This window comes from Anoplopoma fimbria, chromosome 9 (genome assembly GCF_027596085.1).
Source record: "Anoplopoma fimbria isolate UVic2021 breed Golden Eagle Sablefish chromosome 9, Afim_UVic_2022, whole genome shotgun sequence".
NCBI lineage: Eukaryota > Metazoa > Chordata > Actinopteri > Perciformes > Anoplopomatidae > Anoplopoma > Anoplopoma fimbria.
In genome coordinates, this window is record NC_072457.1 from 9034919 (window position 1) to 9062448 (window position 27530).

Sequence of the window (27530 nt, forward strand, 5' to 3'; positions counted from 1 at the left end):
TTTTTTTTGCAACCGTGAAGCTCTGTATGGTGTGTGTGTGTGAGTGTGTGTGTGTGTGTGTGTGTGTGAGAGACAGATCTCTTTGACAATAATGGGAACAACAATAACATTATAGCTCACAGGCCTCCGGCGACACCATCCGTTTCATAAGCCCCCGACAGACGGACGGTGGTGGTGGAGCAGCGGTGTGTACGGTCATTGTGTGCTCCCCTCCGGCGGAGGAAGAGGAAGATGGGGTGTGGTTGGGAATCTTAGCAGCCCTGAGCCGGACACGATACAGACGAGAAAAGACACCGGTTATGTTGTAGCACCTTTGAAATCCTTCTGTATATTGATTTGAATCCCAAGAATCTGAGCTGTGTAGGAATAATAATAACAACCAGGAGGATGCGATAGGCTAAAACAGAAAGTGTGAGCTGCTAAAGGAGCAATATGGGGAAATGACATGAGACAGCCATAGGCCACTTTAAACTCACTGTCTGCTCTCTTAGAGACAGTGTTTTGTCATGATGGCTCTATGTGCTACAGCTGCCTCATACAAAGGGCTGGTTGCATTACAGTCTGATGCCTCGGGGCTTTCCACCACTAGAAATGGCAGTGTGATCCACCAGAGCTGTGTCCAAAACCGGCACTAAAAAACAGGTGAGGGCCCAATCTCTGGCTCCATAATGAAGGATGTTGCCGAAGCAGGCGTGCAGCAGCATCCCAGAGCACTCTGGCTTGCTTCAATTCTAATGGCTGTTTTCATTTCCTGACTGCAGCCTGAAGGGAAATAGTGTGAGAGCTGCATCGGGAGAGGAAGTGATGTATTTAATGTTCCATGAGGCACAGGCTCAGGTTCAGTCAATAATGGCTTCATCATCTGGCGAACCATCGATGGGATCAGCAAACCATGGACAAAGGAGAAATTGTGTATTAGAGAAATATGTAAATAAGGTTTAGTTAGCTGCAGTGAAGCAGTCTTTAATATTTACTACACAGGGGCAGAGTGAATGGAAGGAGAGGGATGTGAAGAAGTTACTTGCAAGTTAGCCATTGTGTTTCATTTGGGACAGCTTCATGTGATATTGTCAACTTCTTTTAATTTCAATACGTTCTAGACAATAGCAATGTATTTGTTAAAATACGGCACCTGTGTCACACATGTTGTCACCCAAAGCAGTCCACTCAAAAACAGACCTAGAAGAAGTCAGGGGCTTAGGATCTTCACACATAATAAGAAACATCAGCAACCCAAATATTTAAATCTCTGTAAGGAGTATCTTTGTGTTTCTCAGTCACTGTCAGTGGAGGGAACTTAACCTTTTTTGTGATGTTGTGATATTCTCATTAAGTTTGAATTCATATTAATATCTCTGAGATAGCAATGCTTCATGAACAAGAACATGCTGATTCCTTCTAGATGTCAGCGACAACCATCCAACATTTACATTTTCCATACACAGTATCTTAATTGATGAATCAAATGGCATTATGGCAGATGACATCAATTGGTTTAAGGGTACATGCAGCAATGTGAGCATGCATACTATCTCTGTAGTACATAGTACATAGTTAGGTATAATGCATGGATTACATATTTCATTTAGCTGTTTATTAGGGAAGAAAAAGCTCAGCTGTGGAACGAAAAATATTATTTTATGAGGAAAAGTGAGCGTTGTGGACCATCCTGCCACCCGAAAAAATTCTTACTTATTTATAATGCTGTATAGCATTATAATTATGTAAAGTAGTGTGCAACAGGTGTGTTGAGTGAACAATTTCAACCAGCTCCGTAACTTAAATACCATCACAAACAAAGTTTTGTTCCGTTTTTGTTTTGATTTCCGTCAATTCACATTGTTAATCACATGTTTAAAGCTGCGAAAGTAAATCAGGAAGAAATAAGTTTCTCACAAAACGAAATTGATAATGTGGTTTAGTTTATGGGAACTTAATTTTTTTCTGTCGAAGACAGGGATGTGAACTGTCAGTTTGAACTGTCACGTGACAAATGCCAACTGCTCCTAGCAACGTGTTTCTGACAGCAATTGGCTGTACTTAAGTATAAATTCAGGTCAAATGATTGCAGAAAATACCAAAAGTGTGTACAATTTAATTCGTTCATCCATTTCTGTCATAAGGTCAATCAATTTTTGTGTAATTTGCTACAGCCAAATATGTCGTTAGAGTTTCTTGTAAGAAATATAATTCAAAGCGATCTCCCGAAACCATAAAACTTGTTGAACAAATTCCTCTTCACTGGGAGAGTGGACTTGAATAAAAGCAAATTATGCTTTTTCCAATGCAGTGAAAACTAACCTCTAAAAGATCATTATGTAACTTACGTCAATACTTCTCACCTGGTCATCACTGACGGCAGCGTTGCCTGAGACCTGAGCAGCTGGCAGTGATAAGGTTATAGTGATACTGGGCTTTTATCTGTCATGAGAGACTCTGAAGTGTCCTGATCTGTTACTGAGCCAGATCACCTGGTCCTGGGCTAATCACCGACTGAGAAGTCAGCACCTGGGGTCTCCTTCACCGATTCACGGCGCCACCGAACACTTTGTCCATTTCTAATACACTACAGACTTCCGAGACTCCCCTCCATTGACTTGCTAAACCTTCCATTGACTTCCTAATCCAGAGGATGTTAGTGGAGGGGAGCTGTCGTGCTGTGTGGAGAGAGCGAAATGCTGAACGCAACAGTGACCAACCGCTCCGATGCTGTGATGTCAAAAATCCTCCTTATAGCACAACAGGAAATATTTTCTCTGCAACCGAACACTCCAAGTTCCCGTCCACCCATGGGAGCTTTTGTGGTTTCCAAAATGTAAATATAGAAATTATGTGTAAAATATTGATGCGTTCAGCAGCGAGGTTGTAGACATTTCAGACGGGGGTTGGACGCACAACACAGGGCCTTAAGGTTGGAGTGGCGGGTGTAGTTAATGGAGGCCCCCTCTTGATGTTGATGTAAAGGCAGAAAAACAAAGTGTCGATTGGCTGGAGTTTGTTCCTTTACAACAGATGGACAGAAGAAGAAATCAGGACCTAGAGCACAGAAGGAGGCAGAGCAGGGAGGATTTAGAGGTTTTAAGGATTAGAGGGGTGGAAAGAGAGAGAAAAAGGGGGAGACAGAAAGAGTGGGAAGAGCCTCTGTCAGGGGTCGCACACACATACGTACATACACGTACACACACAAACACACTGTTAATCTCTTTGCCAGGACTCCCCGAGGCTGCAGGCTTCAGGGTGCATATAGAGGGCAGCGTAGCCCCCCTCCCTGCCGGCTGTCTGATATGGCTGCTACTGTCCACCGAGAGGTCATCTGGTCTCCAAGGTCAAGACAAGGCTTTAATTTATCGGAGGAACAGATTGACTTCTGTTTTGATGTGTGACTTAAAAAAAGAGTTAAAGCTTAAAGCTGCACTGATCAATATCTTTATATCAACAATGAATAAAACGAGTTGCTCATAGTGATGAACCTTGTGATTTATCACTTGACTCTGCAGTTCCTCTAAGCTCTATGGAGCGTATTAGTGTCCTGTACCATAGTCATTAGCAATTATTATTATATTTTATTTGGGTCACCAAATAAATTTGCAGGATTTCTTCCATCGCCTTCAATTTGATATCGATATCTACAGTACACCTTTGAGTCTCATGAAGAACTTGAATGTTTGTGCTGTTCAGATAATTCTAGCCTTCGTGGCATCTTGATGAAAAGCTAGTGTACTTGTATATCAGTGATAGGGTAAAAAGCCTTTTAGCTCTGCCTTAATGCACTTATTTGGTCTCATTTACAAAGTATTGAACATGTGATTATTTTTTCAATAACACATTGGGCCATGTTGAAGCTGAACTGAACTGAACTAAGTTGAGTCAGAGTTCAATCCAATATCCAGTACTCTGGTTGTAAATAGTTTGTTGTTTTAGATGTTATTAAATGTTTCCTTCATTGCTGCTTTTCATTGATATTATTACTGTAAATAGGTACATAGTGACATGCAATGGTGAATACAGCCCCCAGTTGGTAATAAAACCAGGGCTATTAAGTATTAATCAAATACTCATTGAGATTCCCCCCCAAAAAATAGTACCATGGCAGCAAAAGTCAACTCAAAATCTTTACTAATGTTTCTTCTAGCAGAAATGTCTTTACCAGTGTCCAACTGTCTAGTGTGTCCTTCTTTTATCAAATATCACTCACTTTTGTAAAGGTTGCCTGTATCTTTCTATTCTGTTTAAAATATATATCCATCTTCTTGCTTGGATAGCTGTCACTTGTTTGCAGAGCTGAAAATAGTTGTAGCTAGCATTATGTCAAGTTACCAAATATATCTCTTGAGTAAAAAAACAAAACAGATTCCTACTTAACTCAATTTGGTACTTTCAGCGAAGATAAAGAGAAACATTTTCCCGAGCAGACTTAAGAGTTTTAAGGTTTCTGTAAGAAAAATGCTAATGTTGAATTATGGATCAGGTCTGAAAATAGCGCACACTTGGAAGCAGTTCCTGAAATATTTAAATATTCAGTTCACTGGCTTCAGTAGATGATCTGAACCTCTTTTTTTCTTGTAAACCTCTTTCAGTTTTCACCCACTGGTGAATTCCACTAATTACAGTATGCAATACAGATATATGATTGTGTTTTTGTGTGTGTCTGTAAACATTTGATCATAATGTAAACGGGAAAGCATGTTCATTCCTATATACACATAGGTGTACACATGTACTTATACAAGCACTCTTTCTCAACACACATAACCATACCCTCACTCACACACACAGTGTCTATACAGTACCTCTGAGAGCATGTGTACTGCAGTACTTGCAGAAGCAGCACACAAAATGCACCACATACCCAGATGGTTTTGCTGTTCTGTTGGTCTGTGGATGAAAGCTTGCAGACGGAAAGTACGCTCTTGCAAAGAGAGAACGCCTCTGTTACTGTACGGTTTGTCCTGTTGCTTTGCTGCCAGCCTCCACAGTTTTTCCAGACAGCTGGAGAGAGTGCAAATCCATGTGCTCCAAATATGTGTGTGTGTTTATGCAGAGGGTGCTCGCTTGGATCTTCACACTTTGCTCTTAATTAAAAGGAACTCAAAAGCAGTCGGGTGTGTCTGCAACACCTGGAGGAATGGAAGCCAGTGGGGGTGGGGCGGGGGGATAACGGTGTCTGCGTGTACATGATTTGTGTTTGTGCGACACCAGTGTGTGTGTGTTTCGGGACTCTTTTGAGTTCGTCTACACATCTGTCATCTCTTCAATCTCTTCAATCTTGTGTCTGCTTCTCAGTTTTTCACTGTCAAATGTAACTGCAAAAAATCCGCAAACACACACTCACTGGTGCACATTTGGGTATACTTTAGTATGCATGTGTACCTGTGTGTGTGAGTCCATGCATGCATGCTTGTGTAGTCTCTTGCACTAAATGTGGGCCAGAACGTGAGTTAAATAGCCAGGAATCTCAGCACAGATGGAAGCAAAAGTATGCAGTTTGTATTAGAACACTTTAAATATCATACCCCTCCTTTGTGCACCAGCAAAAATTACATTCATGATCCGTCAGAAAGTCAGAATTTGTCTTAAAAGTGCTAATTTAGTGCATATCTAGTGTCTCCACACCTTCAACATGGCCTCAGCTGAGCCGGTGGCTTGCATCTAGCAGTAGTAACCGTGCAAACAATGCCAACAGAGCTAACAGTTGGTCAGGGCGGCGTTATGAGCTGCAACCGCTGTATGAGCGCCGTGCAGAGCACAACACACACATTACAACACACACAGAGGGAGAATGACTCTCTGCTCAGGTATAGACATTACTCCACTATGTCCTTACATAGAAAGTATTTGTTTGCTGCTATATTAATGCTCTGAATATTGTATCTGTAACAAATTTACAGACACGTGACAACTTGTGAAGCACCCTTTCATTTTTCTTCTTTGTTATATAAATGGCACATTACACCCTGCATTGGAAGCGGACTTAGATCATACACTTCATTTTCGTCCAATGTGATCATTTAAACATTTATAAACCATGACTGCCACCCACAGTGACTTGTTAAAGCAAGTTGGATAAAGAAATGGCATTCCCAGTTTGGTGTGGAAGAGCTTGTCTGTCCTTTACCTCATCAAGCCGTGGTCTTTTACTATCATGTGCAATTTGGGAAACAGCCTTGCGTTTGTGTGTTTATACAGCTGTGCTGATTTGGTTAATCATTAGCTACAGCAGCAGAGACATAGAGGACAAAATGTGACTGAGAACCAGGACATGGCCTTTCTCTCTCACAGTGGATGGGAGGAGATGGTGCGGCTGGGTGTGACTCTGAGCGAGTGTGTTGAGAGTGAGAGACCTGAGCGAGGCCTCGGTGAGTAGCTTCTTTAGTGCTCTCAGACCTCCCCAGCATTAAAGTTTAATGAGAATGCATTCTACTTGGGCTGACCAGGCTTTCTACATCTCTCTTCTTCTCTCCTTCCATCTCTGTGTTTGTGGTCAGAGGAAGTGATGGGATTAAATTAAGAGCAGCCACACACAACATTGTATCGGACTCAAATTTGTGCCCTTTGGTAACATAAGTCAGAAATGTCTCTTTAGGCTTATTTACATAATTGTTAAATAATGTTGAATTGTGCCTAAACATGTGGCTGTTAGAGGGATTGTGACACACCTGTAATGTACTGCTGCTTCATGCAGACCATGTTTGCCTGTCACATCTCCCTCAGAAAGCACAATACAAACACTTGTCAGGCTGTTTGGGTTACTCAAATAGAGAAGTCCAAAAACAACTAAATCTTAACGTAAAAGATCTGCCCTCATTTGGTGTTTTGATTTTGGTGGTGGATGGTGCTAACTAATAAGTAATCTTCCATTGGTGTTGACATCTGGTAAATCACCTTATTTTTCTTATCAATCATGACAGTGACCATTTATATCTAACTGTATATAATGGTTTACACATACCACAGCAGTGCTAACTATTAGATAATACACTTCAATAATAGACTTTATTAGCACTTTAAAGGCAAAGTTACAAAGTGCTTTACATGGTTGAAATAGGATTAAAACATTTCAAGACTGCAATAAAGCAAATTCAATCAATTAAAAAAATAATAAAATAAAATACCCAACAATAATTGAAGTGAACAACAACAATAATAATGGTTAGTTGTTGGTCAAAAATATGCTCCTCTGCTCCTGTAACCACACCCACCAGTGATGTCACCGTGTACTGACACAGCTGGTTTATAACAAAAATTAACTTATAGCAATGATACCCAAATAAAATACAAACTGTTCTATGTGTCATGACAAGACTAGTAACCAGCAAACTGCATTAGCAATAGAACAAGACAATTATGAATCAGTATGCGCTGTTCAAACACAACATTTTGGACGTAAATAAACCCTGGTGCTGGTAGTGGATCTTGTGCAGCAAAAACAATCACACACAACCATTTATTTTATTTGTAGCTCGCTATGTGTGGAGTCAGGTGGGGCCTGCAGAAAATTAAGTGAAGAAGAAAGAGGAGGGGGGCAGCGGAGGAGTGGGCTGCCAGCCGAGGCTTGTGGGATGGAGCGAGGGGAATAGAGGTCGCCCATGATTACCCCATAACTACTCCATCAACTAGATTCATGTCTTACGTCACGCAGCAGGCTGTGTGAGGTCACAGGCTTTGTGTCTCAGTATATAAGAGGGAGAGAAACAGAGGACAGTGCAATAGTGAATTATATATAAATATATCTATATCTCTCTATATATACATATATCTATATATATCTATATATGTATATATATATATAGTTATATATCTATATATATATATTTTCATAAATTTTTGATGAAGACATTTTTCATCAATTACTAGTCGTTGACAGAGTGGAATCCATATGGAAGATTAGAGTGAGGTATAAGAGGAAAAGAAATAAAGAAAATGGAGGAAGAGTTAGAGGAATATAAATGGAAAAGAAAGAAAAAATAAATACATGAGGAGAAGGGAGATAGAGTGATAGTCACACACTAAGGGGTCCATGCCAAAAAAGCACTCTGCTCCATAAATAAGGGTAAAACACTCAAAACATCAATAAAAGGAGATACCAACATCTAAGCACTGGCTATGGGAGGGGCTGTTTAGTCTGATGCTATAGGCTGAAGAACCGATGGAGCATTATAAGAAACAGAACTGACCTCCCACAAGACTCAACATCAAGTCTGTTCATTTAACCTCTTCAACCGCATGGGCCCTTCAGTGACTCAATCATTACAAAGTGCATGTCGTGTGGACAGTTTTGAAACCCTCATTACTTCATTTTAAATACTGGTCAATATCTCTTTCTTTGTCGAAATATTCAATATGTCATAGTGAAGCCAATGAAATTATGAACTTCATGATGCACATGATACCCACCATTTGTTTTGAGCTAAATGCTGACATTTGCTGATTAATTGTTGATTTTGATAAAAACACTGAATAGTCAAGTGAAACTAAAAGTCAAAAACATCCCTTTGTCACTTAAGTCTTATCCACCATCCAGAGAAAGAGCTACCCCACAGGTTCAGCATATGGTTTTGGTTCTGGAGGTTACTTTCCATTATTGGGATAATCATGATATCTGTCTAGCCTGCTATCATGATAAAAAGTGGAAATTAAAGCATGATTTAACAGTAACTATCATGAAAAATGAACATACTCACACAATTATTCTATTTTTTTTATGTATTTATAATTTATTTATACAGGTTGACCCTATGATTCATGCTTAACTTATTTAAGATTGTTTGTTTTTCACAAAAAAACATATATGTCTATCTGTAATGCAACAATAAACATGTGATCCTTAACACATCGTATAAGGTAAAGTGATTTCAGTATGTTTTAGTGTCATTTATTTATCTATGAATAACATGAATTAAACTTTTTTGGGGCCAGGATGATTGTGAAATTTGATATGGTCCCATGCCTTAACACCATTCTAGATTCTTCTCAAATAAATGATGGAGGACACAACAATGCTCCCTAGAGCTGTGTGCTAAACCAGCAGGTTTATGTGACTACAGCAGTCAGATGTGGCTTTAACATTGGATCCTTCAAAGAATGACAGCTGGGAATCAAACCCCATCGAGCCAGGAAGGATTGACCAGATTTCTTGAGAAATTGCTGCCCTATAGATAGATACACACTGGCCATCTGGGTGCTTTATTTCTGCTAGCATTATGACGTTAGCACTATTTTATAGCCTTCTGACAGTGGAGGGAGCCAAATGTGTAAAATTCGTCATGGATAACATCATGGCAAGGCAAACAAGAAAACAAAGAAGATGTTTGCATTTGGTAAAGCACCCATCTGTTGCTCTTTCCCCGTCCCTTCGCTGCCTCCTTCCTTCTTTTCATCACTTTCACACACCACACTCCAGCAGGAATGTTTGTTTTTTGCTTTTATTTTTGACATTTCTTTCTTCATCCTTCATTTAAATTGCTAAAGGTATTGCTTGTCTCGACTGTTCCTTTTCCTTTACCTCCACCTCTTCTTCCTCCCCTTCCTCTTTCCATCACCCTGTCTCCATCCTCTTTCCATCATCCTCTCCTCTTCTCAAGAGGTATTTATAGAGCGGCTCCGGATGCATCGGCTTCTCTCCTCCGCTGCTCTCTGGCCCACGCTTGTTTCCGTCTTGGCTCTTTTTGTCCATCCTTTGCTTTTCCAATTGCTCTCCTCCCATCACCTCCTTCTTCCCCCCTGCAGACAGCCGTTTGTCTATCCATCTCTTTCTGAGATGGGAAGACTTCTGGGATTGTGTATAAATCACTCTTTACCTGTTCTTCCTGTCTTCCTGTTTTTTTTTTTTTCACCCCAGGGTGTCTTCTCCCTGTTTGTGTCTGCTTCCTTTCATTTACCTCCTCTGATCACTCCCCACTCCACCCATGACTCCTCCTTTCCTTGCCTCCTTCACAGCGTGTGTCAACATGTCTGTCGTCTTCAAGGTCTCTCGAGCTCCATCAGAAGCTGAGTTTTTTCCTTCAACATCCTGCACTGTGCTGTCATGGAGTGTGCTGGGACTATCCAGCATGCTTGTTTGGTTATTTCAACTAAAGGGCCTTTCACACAGAATGCAACAACTGCACCACTGTGCTTTAAAACCCAACATTTCGGATGGCTTGCGTAGCACCACAACGGCTCTGTGTTGCATCAAGCAAACCATGGGAATGAGGCCATTAAAAGGCCCTTAGAAGCTCCAAACCTTTGTGTTGTTACAACTACTGGTTGTAACTTTAGATTTCTCAACATGACAATGGAGGTGCTTTTATATCGTAGTTTAGAGTTACAATAGTTTACACGCAAGACAATCAGGTTCTAGATAGCGCTACGTTTTTTAAACACCTTGGTTAGTCCTCATCCTTAAATTTTGAATTGTAAAAGTGAAACATGTGGCTGTGTAGTTTCTATCGGCCAGGAGTGTCTTTGTCTTTGCGCAAACTTTGACTACCTTTAGTCGAAGCAGAAAAAAGCCATTGTAGCGCGGCGCAAGGCATTGGAAATAATGGGTTTAATCCCGCTTTGAGTCTGAAAGGGCCTTAACTCCTCCGACTGAGGAAGAGTCTTCTGCAAAGCGTCACCAGGAATCAGCTGATGAGACAGAAATAGTACTGCCCGACACACATTCACAAACACTCACAGCTTTCCCCTCTTCCTTCCCCATCCTTGGGCGATGTATTCATAGCGGTGCTAATTAACAACGCCACACCAACGACTGGTGAAGAAAGTGGAGACACGAGAGGGAGAGATAAGGAGAAGAGAGAGAAAGGGAGAGAGAGGAAAGGGAGTCCTTGGACATGCTGAGTTGAATATGCGAGGCCCCTAGGCAAAGGCAAACCCATACATGTGTTCATGTGGGGTTTTCTGTCTGTGTCATTGTTCATATTTGCCTGTGTGTGTGTGAGGGAATGTTATTGTGTGCTCATTTGCACGCTTGTTATGACAAGGCCGAAGCAGGGCTAACCCACATCTGGCTCTGTGGCTGTCCCTGCTGGCCTGTGGTGTTGACTTGCAGAGAGGAGACAGCCACTGTTCAGCCGGTTCACACCACTTGGACCCCTCTGGTCAATGTCTACCACGGCCACATGCTACAGGTGTCAGATAACAACTCTTTATAGTAGTGCCAATATGTTACTTTTGTGAGTAATGAGTAATGGACCCAAATGAAGCCTACTGTAGGCAGTGTGTGTGTGCCTAACCTCTGCTGATAAAAAGGACACGGTTTGTAACTCTAAAGTTGTTATATTAAAATACGGTGTCTTCTTAGCTGTCTCGCTAGCAACCTGTTCATCCAGAAATAAATGTGGTTTAAGTTTCTGCTCAGTTAGCTAGCTTATTATTTAGCTTAGGGGTTAGCTTAGCTTAGAGCTTGATAAATGTTAGGGGTTAGCTTAGCTTAGCGGTTGATAAATGGCTTGATAATTTCAGTGTTTGTTTGACAGAAAGATGATTTGCTTCAATAATCCAAACTCCTCTCTGGATCTGATGTATGTTCATTATGCCACTGAACATAACTCTGGATGCGGCTATTTGTGAAATTTACAACCTTTAAGAAAAGTGTTTTTTCTTGCCAAGTTGATCTACCTAAAAATAATTTCCTCTGATTAACAGACGTCTATTAGCACATACACGGCTCATTGGCGTTTTCAGTCCAAAATGGCGGCACCTAGCGGCGGTTGGTAAAAAGCACAAGAGCTTCGTGTCATCGCTTCTGTACTAACCAAGCTACGGTCTCCCGTTTTCTATTTTATGACTCGTTAAACACAGAAAATGCACACATTAGCATCCATCGGGGTTGTATTTCTGTCCAGCTAGTTGATTTCAATCAGATTTTTGCTCCAGCCCTGTTTTGGTCAAGATATCTGGCTCTTAAGCTGCTAAATGTTCCACTTTGATCATCAGCTAGTTGCTAACTTTGCCTGCCTGTCTGTTGGTGCTGGGCAGGTGGCCTACAGTGGGTTTATAAGAGCCTTTTCACTGAAAACAGACACATTTTCTTCAACACATGTGATCTTAGGCATGGTGGCTGACCTCTGCAGAGGCAGCAGGCTCAGGTACGTAGGTTAATCCATGAACACACAGTAGACACAGAAAGCATGTCCTTACTTGAGAGGACATCTTTCCCTGTGTCTTCACAGAGTGATTACGTAGGGGTCACTCATGCGACCCCTGTTGAGTCATGGCTAAGATTAACACAACTCAAGACATGCATTTAGTTAGAATTCAAGACTGATGTGGGAACTGTGTGCTGACTCAGAGGGCATTAATCTGGAATGCCACATTGTCTATTGATAGGGTGCATGTTTTAGATTTCTTGTTGTGTCTGTGTGTGTGTTTGTGTAACAAAGATATTGCACATGTTCTGTGAATACTGCAGTTGTATACTGCATATTTTGTATACATTTTTTATTCAGTAGATGCTTTCCAGTTGAGTGTGTCAGTGTCATAGGCTGCCACTTTCTATTTGCACTGTTTGTGATAGCATGTTACCTCGACACATTCTGTGCTGTTGGCATCGGTGATGATGCACCCTGTTTGTTTTCAGCTTTCTGTGCCGCCCCCAGGTGAGCAACACATTAATTAAAACAGGTTTAAAGCCAAAGTTAAGAGTGGTGGGAAGGGTTATGCAGAATTTTTCAAAGCATAGGAGAAGATTATCTAATGTTGTCTTGTCTGGATTTCACTGAATGGCTTTCACTTACTAACATTTAAGAGATTTTATTTTGTTTTATTGCAAATGGGCAGGAAATTGTCCAGACCTGACATCAGTATTCCACCCGTCTATATCCAGAGATTCTCAGTCAAAGATGATGCATCCCTACTCACAGCTGCAGAGCTCCTTTTGTGATTCAGGCTGAGAACACAGATTTATTTTTACATAGAAAAAGTCACCTCGTGCAGCTTTAACAGTGCTCGTCTGCTGAATGTGTGGAAGTGGTATAAATACTGCATGAAACTGTGGCTCTAAGAACAAGAACAGCTGGTGCACCGACACCCGCTGACTCCCAGTGCTTGACGCCACCACGTTACCATGACAACCGGCTGTGCACCCTCTGTTTCTGACAGCTGTTCCCATGGCGCCGGGGCTTGGCTCAGCCGCTGGACTCCCATTGGCAGGATAGATAGCTTCTCAGGGTCAGAGGTCATGTTTATGACGTCGTCGCTGTGCAGTGTCATGTTATTTTTCCTTTTGAATTACGTACAGATCATTTTAGCTTAGGTTCGTGTCAACTCCAATGTCCATTTATCATTATATCTAACTATTATCTTAAGTGAAGCCTACTTGAAACATTTTGAGTGAAAACGTGCACATGCAATTCAGATTCTATTGATTCTATTTGCATGTGCAGACAGTTTTATCTGCGTTTGTCTGGACAACTACAGTTGTACAAGATTTATACCAGTATTATCTGTTCAAAGCCTCACGTTCTAGCACAGCCCGAACTGCTGATGGATAAAGAGACCAGAATGTGTGTAATGGATTAAAACAATGCTCTCATGGTATAGTGATGATCTTCGTTGCGTTAACTTATTTGAATGAACTTCTGCATTATAGATGACACAGATGCTTTGAAGTTAAGCCCCACGGTTATTACAGCGAGTCCCCTTCAGGCAAGACAAAACTTCTGCATTTGAACCTAAACATTACATACCAAATATTTGAGAAAATTGCAAAGAAGACATTGTAATATTCAAAATATCAGCCTAAAGGTGCATAAGCTGTTTGTGACGGAGGATATTTCCATTTCTGACCTTGACATGAATTTGTATTTTCCCATTAAATATTTCTTACAATACATTTTCACATTTCATTCAACATTCCACGTCACCAAATATCCGTCCCTTTTACAACCAGTCCCTGTGTCAGCTGACTGGCCAAATGTGTCCCAGTTGGCCAGTCACCTCCCTGTTCCAGCTCTGTATGGTGGCAGTCTGCTGTTTCCACTCTGGCATTATTCAGAGACAGCTAGAAAGAAATAGTGAAGATGAATGTAAATTGTCCTGTCATTTAATTTTCCTGGACCTATGAAAGATATTTTTCTTGAGACTGTAACCTTTGCAGGAATCACATAACGTTTCGTTTGGACTGCTTGTTTTTCACTAAGGACAAAGTCAGACCTTTTTTTTTTCAACTCAAACGTATTCTGGAAAGGCACAGCATTGTTCCTGGACTTTTGATAGGTCATGGTGGAGGACGTTTATTTCTTTAATCTTTTCTACCACCAAAAGCTGGTGACCACGGATCAGGTTTTATGTTTGCTACCTGTTTCCTACCCGGCAGATAAGGATTACAGACGGAAAGACATGTCTGATTACAATAGATCCAGGTGATCTAGTTTGAATTTGAATGTTTGTTAAGATCTTTTTGATTTTGTGAAATTTTGTTTTTCTGTGATTTTCTCATGCTGAACTACTAATAGTTACAGCAGGTGTTCAGTGTCCTGACTACCAGTGGGCCTTCCACTTATTCAACTTTCTTTTAAAGTTTTTTTCTCTTTCTTTCTTTTTTTGTTTGTATTTCTAATTTTTTCCTCAACAAAAGTGTGAATGCCAGTGTGCTGCATTGTCTTGATGAATTTCCTTTTTCGACAAACAACTCGCATACACGACTGTAAAGTCTGTGTGCTGCCAGAGGCTTAACTAAAGTTTGTCTGCTTCCACAAATAGGCAAATTGGCTGCAAAGCTGTGAATGAAGCCATCTCCTTCCTCTCTATCTCTCTCACTCAGCGAGGCAATTAAAGTGCCTGTTTGGGTCCCCTATATGAGAGCCATGGTATGGTAATGCAGAACTACTTTGACAGTTCTGTTGAGACAAACATTGTGGGTGTTTTCACATGGCCTGATTTGCAATTCACACTTGGGTTATTTCCATCATAGGCATCCTGGGAAGCAGGGAGTGGAAAGGCTGAGAGCCACGGAGAGCAAAACTGAGCTGAAGTTTCATTTAATTGCGTATATGATGTTTTTTTTGAAAGCCACCTTTCAAGTGGCGCTCTAATTGACAGTTATTTAGCTGGAACTGAAATGTTGTTCTCAAACATGTGCATGAATAACATCGCTTTTGTTTCTGTTAGATTTATTTATTTTGCAAATGATTCAGTTATTCAGAAATTCCACTACGTCCCTCTGTGTTTTTGTTTTCATGAATGTAAGGATATTAAGACAGGAAGGTCTGCCTGAACAGCACTAGAGGGTTACGTTTATCAAGTACAAAAAGTTTGTGAATGCATGATGTACCATTAATGAGCAATTTTCCACTCCCCCCCTCAGAACACTGCACCAGCAGTTTGAGAGCTATAAACAGGAGGTGCGTCGCATTGGGGCGGAGACGCGGCGTCAGCAGACCACGCTGAAAGATGACGCTCCCACCTGCGGTATCTGCCGCAAGACCAAGTTTGCCGACGGCTGCGGACACCTCTGCTCCTACTGCCAGACCAAATTCTGCGCTCGCTGTGGAGGGCGGGTCTCTCTGCGCTCCAACAACGTGAGAAAAACTGACCCATGACCTCCACCTTTTCCTTTCTCCCTCTCACACTCACCTCATTCCTGCTATAGCTGATGTGCAGTTGGTCCGTCTGCTTCTGTGTTTGTCGCTGTCTGCTTTGTTGCCTCCTGGTCACACTTTGGTGAGACCAAAGTGTGTTGTAAGAATGGCTTGGCACCAGTCACAGGCCCTCCAAGGCTCATTTCAAGTGTGAGGCTGTAGTGTTGTGGAATGGTTATACATCGATGGAAGCACTTTAGCTCACCTTAACATTAAAATCATCTGTGTTTTCCTGTGTCTCCTGTGACCTTCTCAAGCAAAAGCCTAAACAAAGTGAAAAAGAAAGGCACAAGGTTCAGTTTTAGTGAAGGACATCCAAATAGCATCCAAGATTCACAGCGAAAAAAAGTATTGAAATGTCCCAAAGATGTCAAACAACTCTTGCAGTATCATCCTCTGTCCATCTCTCTCTTCTTTCTCTGCACAGCTTCTGTTTGATGCTAGCAAGATTAGCTGTTTAACTTTGTCACCAGAAACTATGGCCAGTGTGCAGACCCTGGTTCCAAATGACAAACGTAAACATCTAACCTCACTAGTAACCAAGGGAAACGATGTATTTTACTGTGTAATATTTATGAAAAAAAAAAGTTTTGGAACTTACAGGAGACAGATGGCGGAGCTATTATCTAAGCCTACAGCTAATATGCTCACAATGAAAATATTAACATGATGATATTTGGTTAATTATGTTTACAGTTTTAATAATCTTAGATTAGCAGTTAAGCATGCTACATTTGCTAATTAGCACTAAACATAAAAATATAACTTGGGCTGATGGGGATTTTTTTAGTTTTGCAAGTAAGTCATCAACCAAAGTATTCAACCTGATCTGAACATTCGAGAAATCATCCGAGTAATTTAAGATCCTCCCATGGGGATGTCTTGTAGGTTGAGAGATATTTCACTACTGGTGGCGCTAGATTAAAAGTCAAGGGAACCTCAGAGTAAGTAGGCTTCCGTCTCTGGGAAACAAAGCTTTGCTAAATAGAAAACAACAAATAAACAAACAAAACATCAGTTTGCATAAACCCACAATTCACTTTATACACTAAGGAGTGAGGAGTACCTCTAAGCTACAGGCTCGAGAGGCCACACTACGATAATACAAAGGCACAATCCAAATCACCAAATTATAACATTAATTTCATCCTGGTTGGATTTGCGAGGCATCCATCCATTAACCAAACATGTTTGCACTATTTTAAGACTCGGCCCTCCTACATTCAAGCGTAGTTTGGGCTCCAACCCAAGAGAGAAGACCTCCTCCTGGGTATCGTACCTGACTATGGGCCCTCCAACCTTGGCCTGCTGGTCCCCAATCTGTTCAGGATCCGCATAGCCCAGCTGGGCCTGAACTCACACTGGCACCACCCGTATGTGGAGCTTAAAGACCATTGAGAACAGGGGATGAAGACAGTATCCCTGTTGGTGAAGCACAGCAGACAGGCTGTTAAATGGAAACACACAGATGAGGCTAGAAGGACGTAAATGCAATCTATATATAAAACAAAGTAAATAATTTATTTGAAGGGAAATTGTTGTCAAATTAACATCAATTAATATGGCTTTAAAAAAAAAAAAAAGAATAATTATTGTTAAATATGGAATTTAATTCCTTGAGATGATACTTAGTGTTACTTAGAAGTGGATTCATTCCAGGGGCCTAAATAATTCAACACAGTCAAAAGAAAGGGAGATTTATTTCTGATGTAATGTATATTTATTACCTCAGCCAAGGAGTTTGTCTGCAGGATTACGGAAAAATACTAGCCAGATTTGAATGAAACTTGGTGGAAGGGCGTAGCATCAGCCGAGGAAGAACCTATTGCATTTTTAAGCACATCTGAATCACATGGGCATATATTTCGCATTATTTTTCACTTATAAAAAGGGCCTTTAGGTCTGCGATCAGCGGGTACCCCTAAAGTGTTCAACAATTCTTCACGTGTAACAACATATGCCTAGTGGATGAACCCCCTTAATTTTTTTTTCTGTGTGTATGTTTATGTGAAAGTGTGTTTTTGTGTGTCTCTCTGACAATGAATCAATGAATCAATGTGTATGATATGGTCCAGTCAAATAAACTGGGTTTACAGCAAATTCAAAACATATTCGATAGCTAGTTCCTTTACTTTATATAATTTCATTGCTATGTACTTAACCTATGGGGATGTAAATAAATAGTGAAAATTATTTCTCACATTGAAATTGTATATTTATTTATAAAAGTTACATTTAAGGATCACTCAACCAAAACGGATCTGAATTTCTACATTCACTGAACATTTAAATTCATAAATCCTTAAAGGATATAAGAGAAGAGAACACTGTCTTCCTTTTCTCTTCTGTGCATTTGTTTGTGAGAGGTTGTGTGTGAGTGTTTCCTGTGTGGGAGGGATGCGTTGGAAGTGAAGCTCTTTTTGTCTCGGCGGTGCTTGCCTTTGTCCCGGGTCGGGACCGGCCAAGCAGAATAACCGGGTTAGGAAAGTGTGAGCTTTGTTTCATTACATAAAAACCTTCTCCTGCCTACAGTGTGCTCATTTACCCCACATCAACAGCACTCTGTGGTTTCCTCCTGAAAGCAGTTTGCCTTTTAAAAAAAGACATAAATGCAGTATTAAAATAAACGATGTGCTGCTGTTCTGCAAAATATCTGGAGTATAAATATACTGTATGTACAACAACTTGCTTCATCAGCTGTAATCCATGTTATGTATGGATGGGCTATACACAGCTGGTGAAGACGAAAGCCTGAACTACAAAAGCATAAGACATAAATAACATTTTAAAAGCGCAAGGTAGTAGAAATATTTTTGTTAGTAGTACCATAAAAAGTATCAAATGTTACATTGAAACATTACCACAGTAGCCTAAAAAATATCAAATGACATTTAAAAATGATTTCTGAACATCATTTCACAAACTCAAAAATCGTCCTGATCCTAATCTGAACCTGTTAAATAGTCTGAACTCCAATGAAAGCTTTTCTGAAAATAATTAAGTTTGGAAAAATACTTTTATATCAATTCTCAAATTACACGTTACAAATCACTATACACATAGCGCTATTGGGGCTCTGTAAAAATTGCAAATTGATTGGTTGATTAAATTGTTAGCAAGGCAATGTCCTCTTATTTGTTTTTTAAGCAGCTTTGCTGTAATAAATGATCATTTCCTAATGACGGAGCTGTGTAGTGCTGCTCTGTGCCCTGCAGAAGGCATCACAGCAACATGCTTTGCAAATGCCATCCAAGCACAAAGTTTCGCCCCTGTGTGACATAATAATTAACATAATTTATTATTATTAAAGAGCGGATTAGAACCAATAGAAGTTTTAATTTTTCACACTGCATTTAAATGTATGTACACTGTTCATGAAACAGCCTCTTTGAAATAATTAGTTTGTATCCTGAGGTCAAATCAAAGATGATCAAATAATGAAAAACCTTCAACGTGAATATTTAAAAAATACCTGGCCATATTTTATGGGAGTGAATAGACAGACCTTTATTTAAGGCACAGGAACGGTTGTGGAAGAATGTTCTCCATGTTGCTTTTAGTGTCCCAGTTTTCTCTTCATGCTGAGGAGCTGTGACACATCCTGATGCTGTCTCAGGTCATGAGTCATGCCAAGGTCATGCATGTTGCTGCAGCCTCACATGTCAGTGGTCACATACATCCACATACTGTTGTCCCCACCACCTCACACTCCATCATTGAATATGAAGTATGTGTATCGATTCTGCAGAATTGAATTAACAAATGTTTGCACCACGTCCTCTTTCCCCCTTTTTTCTCCTTTGTTCTTTTCCCTCTTTTCCCACAATCTGTCCGCTATCGCATTTCACAAATTCACCCTCTCTGCATCTCTGTTTTCTTAAATCTTTTATGTTCTTTCATTTCTCTCTTTTCTTTCCTCTACTGCTTTACTTCCACCGTCACTTTTCTCAATACTCACTGCTACCTGGACTGCATGCCACTAAAGGAGGACAAAGTGGTTAGCATCTTTTTTTTTGTGTGTTCTCTCTGTGCTGTGATTGTCATGTTTGTGCCACCTAAAAGTTAAAAATGCTGGCTGTGTTCAAATCTGGAGCAGAGATCTCTCTTGTCTGTTTACAGCATGTTGACTTCTACCCTGGAAGGGTGATGTCGAATATTTCTAAGATTAGTTCTTCCTTATTGGCCCGACCTTTAATTTCCTAGCTGAAAGAAGAAAAAAAAAGCAATATCAGATTCAAGAGAGCAAGCTATCGGATTGGAACAGAGCCAGTGTGTGTACAAATCCACTTATGGATTACTGACTTAACTGAGCAGAGGGAGTCCCTGATAGGTCATGGTTTTTGTTAACTTTGATTTCTCAGAGCATTACTGTACTGTGCAGGGTGGAGCTGTTGTGTCCTCAGAGGATTTTCTCCCCAGTGTAAACCCTGACTAACTCTGTGTCCGTTGTCTGTCTCCTCCCCTTGCAAAGTGTCTCATAGTGAAGGACAGGGTAAGGCCTGCTGGGTGATGGATTTTTTGCTGCATGGGTCACCGATATTGTTCCCCCCTCACACTTGGGTCTGTGCTCATTCACAGTATGAGAACAGGAATTCAGTTTTCTCCTCACAGATCATTGCGGTTAAGAGGTCTCAGGGCAGCTGGCTGGTGATCCTGCATCAGTACTCTAACTCTGAGAATGAATGCAGACCCTGAAAACCAACTGGCGGGCAGAGCGAGCATGAGCCATGATAAAGGGCGTCTGAACCTTCTGACCCATCCTGACCCCTCTTCCTATGGCTGTAGGCATGGCTGTGCTGAAGGGGGTGGGGGTGGGTAATGGGTACTGGTTTAAATCCTTTACAAAAATGGGGATGGGAGATTGGATTTTCAGATGGCATGCATATAAGAAAGCCCTCTACATACAGACCATTTATCTGAATGCATAACGAATGCACACTCATGCCTGTGCATGCTTTTACCTGCCTGTGTGTTTGAGACCAGACCAGCCTTGCCATGGGGAGACGGGAGGGGCCCAGGTATTTGTCCCACTTTGTCCACTTCCCCTTAATGCTTGGTCACCGTGGAAATGTCACCAAAGTGTTGCTACTGCTGAGCCTTGTCAACGTCAGGAATGGTGAAGAGAATGGCAGTGAATGTTAGTTTGGGATGCCGCTGAGCCCTTGAACTGTCAAAGAGAGCATTTGACAGCACTTATGAATCCAGATAAAGCAGCAAATGAGTCGAAATAGAAAACAGGAACGTTTACTCATGTCCTTCACACAGGCTTTTCATGTGCCGCCTATGGTATATAGACCTGTAGGCAGTTGTGTTTTTTGTCCGGAAAAAAAACAGTGTCGCAACTACTTTTACGGGTGCAAAACCTGGATTAAATATAATTGTTGGAATTATAACAATTAGTTAGTTTTAGAATATGATAATTCTACATTGTGAACAACAAATCTTTGTTGAAATCTGCAGGAGGAGAGCTAATTAACGGCGTCGTTCAGCCCTGCTTTGCTAAATAACCAACACAATCTCACGGCAATTCGTGAAATAATCATTCAACAAAATCTATTGGTTTTGTGTTCAAGGACACGAATTGCGTGATTTCGGCGATGTCGTACACTGGCCTCCTGGTTGACAGTCTTGGTTGTTGACACGCATCGCAAGTTCAGGTATCGGAATCGGTAAAAATGATATTGTCAGTGTTGTGAACTAATTCATTGAGCTTCTTTGTAAACAAAGACAATCATTAAACGCCAGCAGCTTCAACTTTAAATCAGTTTCAGTATTTTTTAGAAAACTAAGCAAGCTCTGAAGTGTGTGGAAAAAGGTGATTTGTATTTCATAGCCCTCTCTGTCAAGCTGCTCTGTTACTTCTGGTGCTATAGCTTGTTATTGGCTGAGTGTTTGTTTAAGTGTGTTCAATGTCAGCTCCAGATGGCTTCCAGAAACGGACCAAACCTCCTTTATAGAGGAGCACTGCCTCCCAGTGGATAGCAGGCAGGCGCTGGGTCCTAACACACACACACACACACACACACACACACACACACACACACACACACACACACACACACACACACACACACACACACACACACACACACACACACACACACACAAACAACCTCAACTTAATATTTTTAGAATGAGCCATAAATGCTAGAATTGTATTGTATTTGAAAAGCCAAGGTAATCAGTTTTACTGCAAATCACCAATTACACCACAACCACTTTTATAGTCTTTATAGTTCCACAAAAACACAGCATACACACAGTACAAGTCATTTTCCCATAAAATGTACATGCACATGTTTGATTTTTTGGTTTTAGTATTCATTTTCTATGTTTATTTTTATGTATTTGGTACCCCGCGTGATTTGGATTATTTAAATGCCTACAGTTTACCCCTAACACACCTCACAGAGACACAAGCTCAGATTCACACTCAGACAGCCACACAGTCTTGCTTGCTTGCTGCATTAAGCTGACACAGCACTTTTTTTACCGGAAGGGAGGACGCACTGCATAATCTCAATCATGTTTCTCAGTACTAGATGACTAACAACTCCTCCTCACACTCCACTCCTCTCCTATCATACATCACTGTGTCCGTAGTAGTCCGTAGCCTCTTTGTTCCCTTCATCTGTCCATTTAAAGCATCTCCATTTAAATCTCATCACTGCACTTCTTTTCTTACGTCATGTCTTTCTTCCACCACCATGCAGCTGCACATACTATATCCAAGGCTACAGACAAATGTGCTTATGAGTCCGACAAACATTACAGCGAAGCCTGGTTTTGGAGCTGACAATATCCCTTCACAGTCGCTGCCTGCATGTCTAATAATAGGACCTCCCTTACTGGATCTGGCAAAAGCCAATAGCAACATGCTCAAGTGTTGTGATGTTCGTGAAGTGCTTTATAATGTTGTTACAGATGCTATTATTATCTCCCTCACTGAAAACGCATAAGTGAAACGTGAGAGCCCACGTGTGGATGAGGAGTTTTGGGCCTGATTCTTATCAGTAAAACTAACATTGTATTCACCAAATGAATTGCTGAGATCTGGAAAGAGAGGACATCATGAAATGAAAGTCTGATGATGCAAGAAACATGCAGTTAGACAACCAAAGTATTTAAACAATGTCATAGAAAGTATTCATGTCACCGTTATGCAGGCTCCTGTTTCAGCCTGGTATCCCCAAATGGTGAATAACACGGCAAATTTTAAAGTCACTTTGTCTATTATCATCACTACGCAGTCGTTGCTTTACGCTTCACATTTCACACCACGGAAATAAATTAGACGCTCAGAGCATGTGCGCAGGAAGTCAGGAGATGTAGAATAAAGAGCGAGAAAGTCTGGAGGAGGACGGTGTGGATGAATCAAAGCTCACACAGGACTTTCACCCAGGAGACCTCTTTTCGTGTCCCGTGTGAAACCAAAAGTGGACCATGCGTCTGTACATAATGAGAAATAAGGAATAAGAAACCAAGGTGTTATTTAACCTTTTTCTAACCCTAAAGTTGAATCAGAAAACTTTCTTAAACAAAAAGTAACAAAGGACTTATTTCGACACTAACCATGTCGCCTTTGTGCATAAACCCAATCGCACATTATCACTTAATAAAAGATTTATTTTCCAACAGCGATGTGTAACAATTTGAGAAGGCACAAGCAAATGATGTCGTCCTGTCGATAGGGGCGTCAGATCAGTGAACGCTTATATTAGTCGCTTTAGAGGGCCGTTACATACATTGTACAGTATTTGTTGATTCATTTGGATGACTTGTTGTTAACGTGGAGCACTGCCAGAAGCGAGAGAGTCTTCTCCCCCCCGATCTTGAGCTCTGCTTTCCTTTCAGGCTTCCTCACCACTGAATGCATTTGGGCTGCTTGCAGAGTTGATCTACTACCTTATTAGAGGAAATGGAGCATTATGTCTTTTGCGGTCGTCTTTCTTCCCACCATTCAGGATTTACCATTCCCTGAACGATGGCAGTTTACACCCAGCGCTGCCTCATATGTCATTCTGTCGTGTGTGTGTGTGTGTGTGTGTGTGTGTGTGTGTGTGTTGAGGGCAGGGTCACTGCACACGCTCACTAAAAAGCCAAACACACCCTCCCCACTGCCTCGCCTCCCCCAAGGCTCCCATTTATTCTGCCCATTTAAAGAAAAAGCTGATGTTCACACAATTCGGGCCTGAATGAATGCTGTTCTCGTGGCGAGCTGCTGTTGCCGCTGTTGGCAGAGCTGCAGACACACACGCCTTCACCATTTTGTCAGCAGATGGATGAAGCAGTGCTGGGGGCGGGAGATGAAGGGAAGGGAGTATGGGATAGAGAAGTATGAGTGACAGGTCTGTGGTGTCTTCATTTGTCAAGTCAGCCAGGTGTGTCAGCTGAGCTGGAGGGTGAGAAGAGATGAAAGGAAATAAGAGAGGAAATGAAAAGAATAATGGGAAGGAAATGGGAGGGGAAGGCAAGGGAAAAAAAGGACGAAAAGGAAGTTAAAGAGGGAAATAGAAGCACACATAAGGAAAGGAAATAAAAGGAGAGGAAAGGGAAGGAACTGGAAGGATTAAAGGAGAGAAGAACAATTAAAAAAGAGAAAAAGAATGTGATGGCAAGGAAAGGAAATAACTTGCAAGGAAAGGAAGGGAGAGAAAAAGAAAAGAGAAGGAGAGGAATTATATCAGATTGCAGATGCAATAGTAACTTGAGTCAGTCTAAATGGTATATGTGCAGGTTTTTTTGTTTTCTCTGCTATTATTGTCCTTCACTACTGAGGTGCACACACTGTCTCTGTCTTTCTCAGTTCTATAGGCACACACACACACACACACACACACACACACACACACACACACACACACACACACACACACACACACACACACACACACACACACACACACACACACACACACACACACACACACACTGCGTTGTCCCCCTTTCTCTCACTTGCTCTCCTTGATTTGGTTACCATGGAGAAGCACATTTTTTAGGCAGAAGGAGGTTGACATTATTACATGAACGAGATGGCGCTGCTTATTCTCCACACACACACACACACACACACACACACACACACACACACACACACACACACACACACACACACACACACACACACACACACACACACACACACACACCACATCTCGCCTACAGGCAGTCGCCCACGCCACACTCTTCTAGGCAAGAAGGTTTCAGAAATGTCCTACATATACATACTGTACACATATCACAGACACAGACACACTCTCACAGCACTCGGCGCCGCTCCACAGTGAAGAGATGAACTCGAGGTGACACTATGGTGGGCTGCCTCTGGACGGAGGGAGCCGATTGGTCGGTTTAGCTGAGGGTCTGGCGTCCCGCTCCGCCTGGTCCGGCAGCTCGCACTGCTGCAAATGCATCTGTCACACACACTATGGGCTTTTGCGTCTTATGGACATAAACACACACACACACAAGATTAATTCCCCCTACAATATCTTTCAGGCTATCCAGGAACACTGAGCACAATCACTCCAGTGAAGGATTATATGTATTATGTCCTGTGTGTGTGTGCGTGTGCGTGTGTGCGTGCGCTCATGTTTTCTGTAACTTCTTTATTGTTTACTGCCCTCCCCCATGCAGTGTGGGCTTTAAAGAACATAGATAACACATGGAGAAGAGCCATTAGAAAATGAGATCTATTTTAAATGTCTCTCTTTGTTTTGAGAACACACTGGGTCGTTAGCAGTCGCACCATGATGTGCGTTTATTCTATAGGATGCTCTTATTCAAGGATTAAGCTTGTGGATTAGAGCATTTCCTCCTTCTCGCTGGCAGCGACTAGAAAAGCAATCAATAGATATCCACAGTCTTACTTTGAGAAAAATATATATATATATTTTTTAAAAAGCCCTTTTTTATTTCACAAAATAAGTCAAGTTTCAGTGCGGTCCAGTTCTGGAGTCTTTTTTTTAATTATTTGTTTTTTTGGACTTGATAATGCATCCTAAAAGAACGTTGCATAGAAATTTCCAAAGTGTGCAAAAACGTTAAACCAGGAACTATCTAATTATGAATCTGTTCAACGTATAGATACTCACTTATTCTCATATTGTGGTGCTGATTGAACCTCAACACCTAAACATGCAGCCAAGCTTGCAATTTTTTTATGTTGTTAAATAAAACATGCAGCTGTACAAGAACTTAACGAAAAAATAAATATCTAAAAGGTGCAACTATCTATTTATGAATTTGGTCTAGACATTGAACTTCTCGTACTTCACAGGTTTTGATACTCAGTTCTAAGGACACATGGCACTTAATACTATTTGAGTACCATTTGAAACGTGTCCATGGCGCCAATTATTGAAAACGGTCAAATGTCACAAGCTTAGAAAAACATATTACAATTCCTAAAGCAAGGCATCACATTGGCAGCAGACTCAAAAAAGTCAAGAGGCCAAATATTAGGTCTTCACATACAAAGGCACAATTAGTAGGTTTTGCTAGTTGCATTTTTTAAACAAAACAGTCAACCTGTTGGCCCTCCTCTCCGGCCCATGGAGGTTAAGGGCGCTCGCCAGCGGGTGAAAAGATTCACTCTTGTTTTTGGGACAAGCTTTGTACCCTTGGCACACGTGATTTACAGTACCAGTCAAAAGTTTGGACACACCTTCTCATTCAATGGTTTTTATTTATTTTTATTTTATTTTTTTCTACATTGTAGATTAATATTGAAGACATCCAAACTATGAAGGAACACATATGGAATTATGTGGTAAACAAACAAATGCTCAACAAACCAGAATATGTTTTATATTTTAGATTCTTCAAAGTAGTTGAATGAGAAGGTGTGTCCAAACTTTTGACTGGTACTGTATATAAATAGAGAGGACAAAATATTACCTCTCAGTATATTATATGCAGTATATAATAACATAAACTGGGAATAAAATGATCAAAAATGGGATATTTATTCTGCATTTTGTAACTTTGAACTGTAGAAATGACAGTCGGGAAGTAATATAATATAATAATAATATAATGTCATATGTAATACAGTACCAGTCAAAAGTTTGGACACACCTTCTCATTCAATGGTTTTTCTTTATTTGTATTTTTTTCTACATTGTAGATTAATATTGAAGACATCCAAACTATGAAGGAACACATATGGAATTATGTGGTAAACAAACAAATGCTCAACAAACCAGAATATGTTTTATATTTTAGATTCTTCAAAGTAGTTGAATGAGAAGGTGTGTCCAAACTTTTGACTGCTACTGTACAGCAGACCTCTAAATGCAGAGGTCAAATTCCACGTATTTACATGACTTTATATTTGTCTCTGTACATTTTATTGTAGCCTACATAAAGTATCTTATATCCCACCATGCACTGGGAGGGAAGGATGTTGGCGGGGGGGTGGGTTTACCTCTGACCTGTGTTAGAAGTTATGAATTGTGAGCTGGTATTGTCATCTGGTGATGAGTTGAATAATGGTGAGGGGCTGAAGGGATTACTGGCCACTGCTAATCTGTGGCTCCTCATCTGAGGTAAAGAGGTGGAGAAGGACAGAGACACAGAGAGTGTAGCGCCCGGCGGGGCGGCTGCCCGACAGCTGTGGGCCGTGCGGGCAGCTGATTTACTTTAGATTAGTCTGGACATGCGCCAACTAGGATTCAATCATGTGCTTTAGCGCACTGAAGGCTCAGTGCTACAGAGACTGCTACCAGTCCATCCCAGTGGCCGTCAAGGAGTAACTAATATTGTTGTTTTTTTACCAGAGCACCCAGTGGTGTTTTGTTTTGTGCCAAGGTGCTGCAGTGGAATACAAGCGAGGACTATGTTTCCTCTTCACTTTGGATTTGTTCTCTGGAAAAAAACATTGGGATTATAAATACGCAGGGAGATAAATCCTGTTTTTGTTCTGTCGACGTGATATTCAGTAGCCATGGCTACATGTGAGTATTT

General features: G+C 41.0%; 1 protein-coding gene across 1 annotated transcript in view; it reads left to right on the top strand.

The window, feature by feature from the left end:
• The window catches only part of rims1b (regulating synaptic membrane exocytosis 1b), a 65290-nt gene that overhangs the window by 808 nt on the left and 36952 nt on the right, over positions 1 to 27530 (top strand). The window contains exons 2-4 of the mRNA XM_054604702.1: positions 15290 to 15503; positions 19549 to 19560; positions 20035 to 20055. Of these exons, the coding sequence (XP_054460677.1) occupies positions 15290 to 15503; positions 19549 to 19560; positions 20035 to 20055 (247 nt within the window). The remainder of the gene's footprint in view (positions 1 to 15289; positions 15504 to 19548; positions 19561 to 20034; positions 20056 to 27530) is intronic.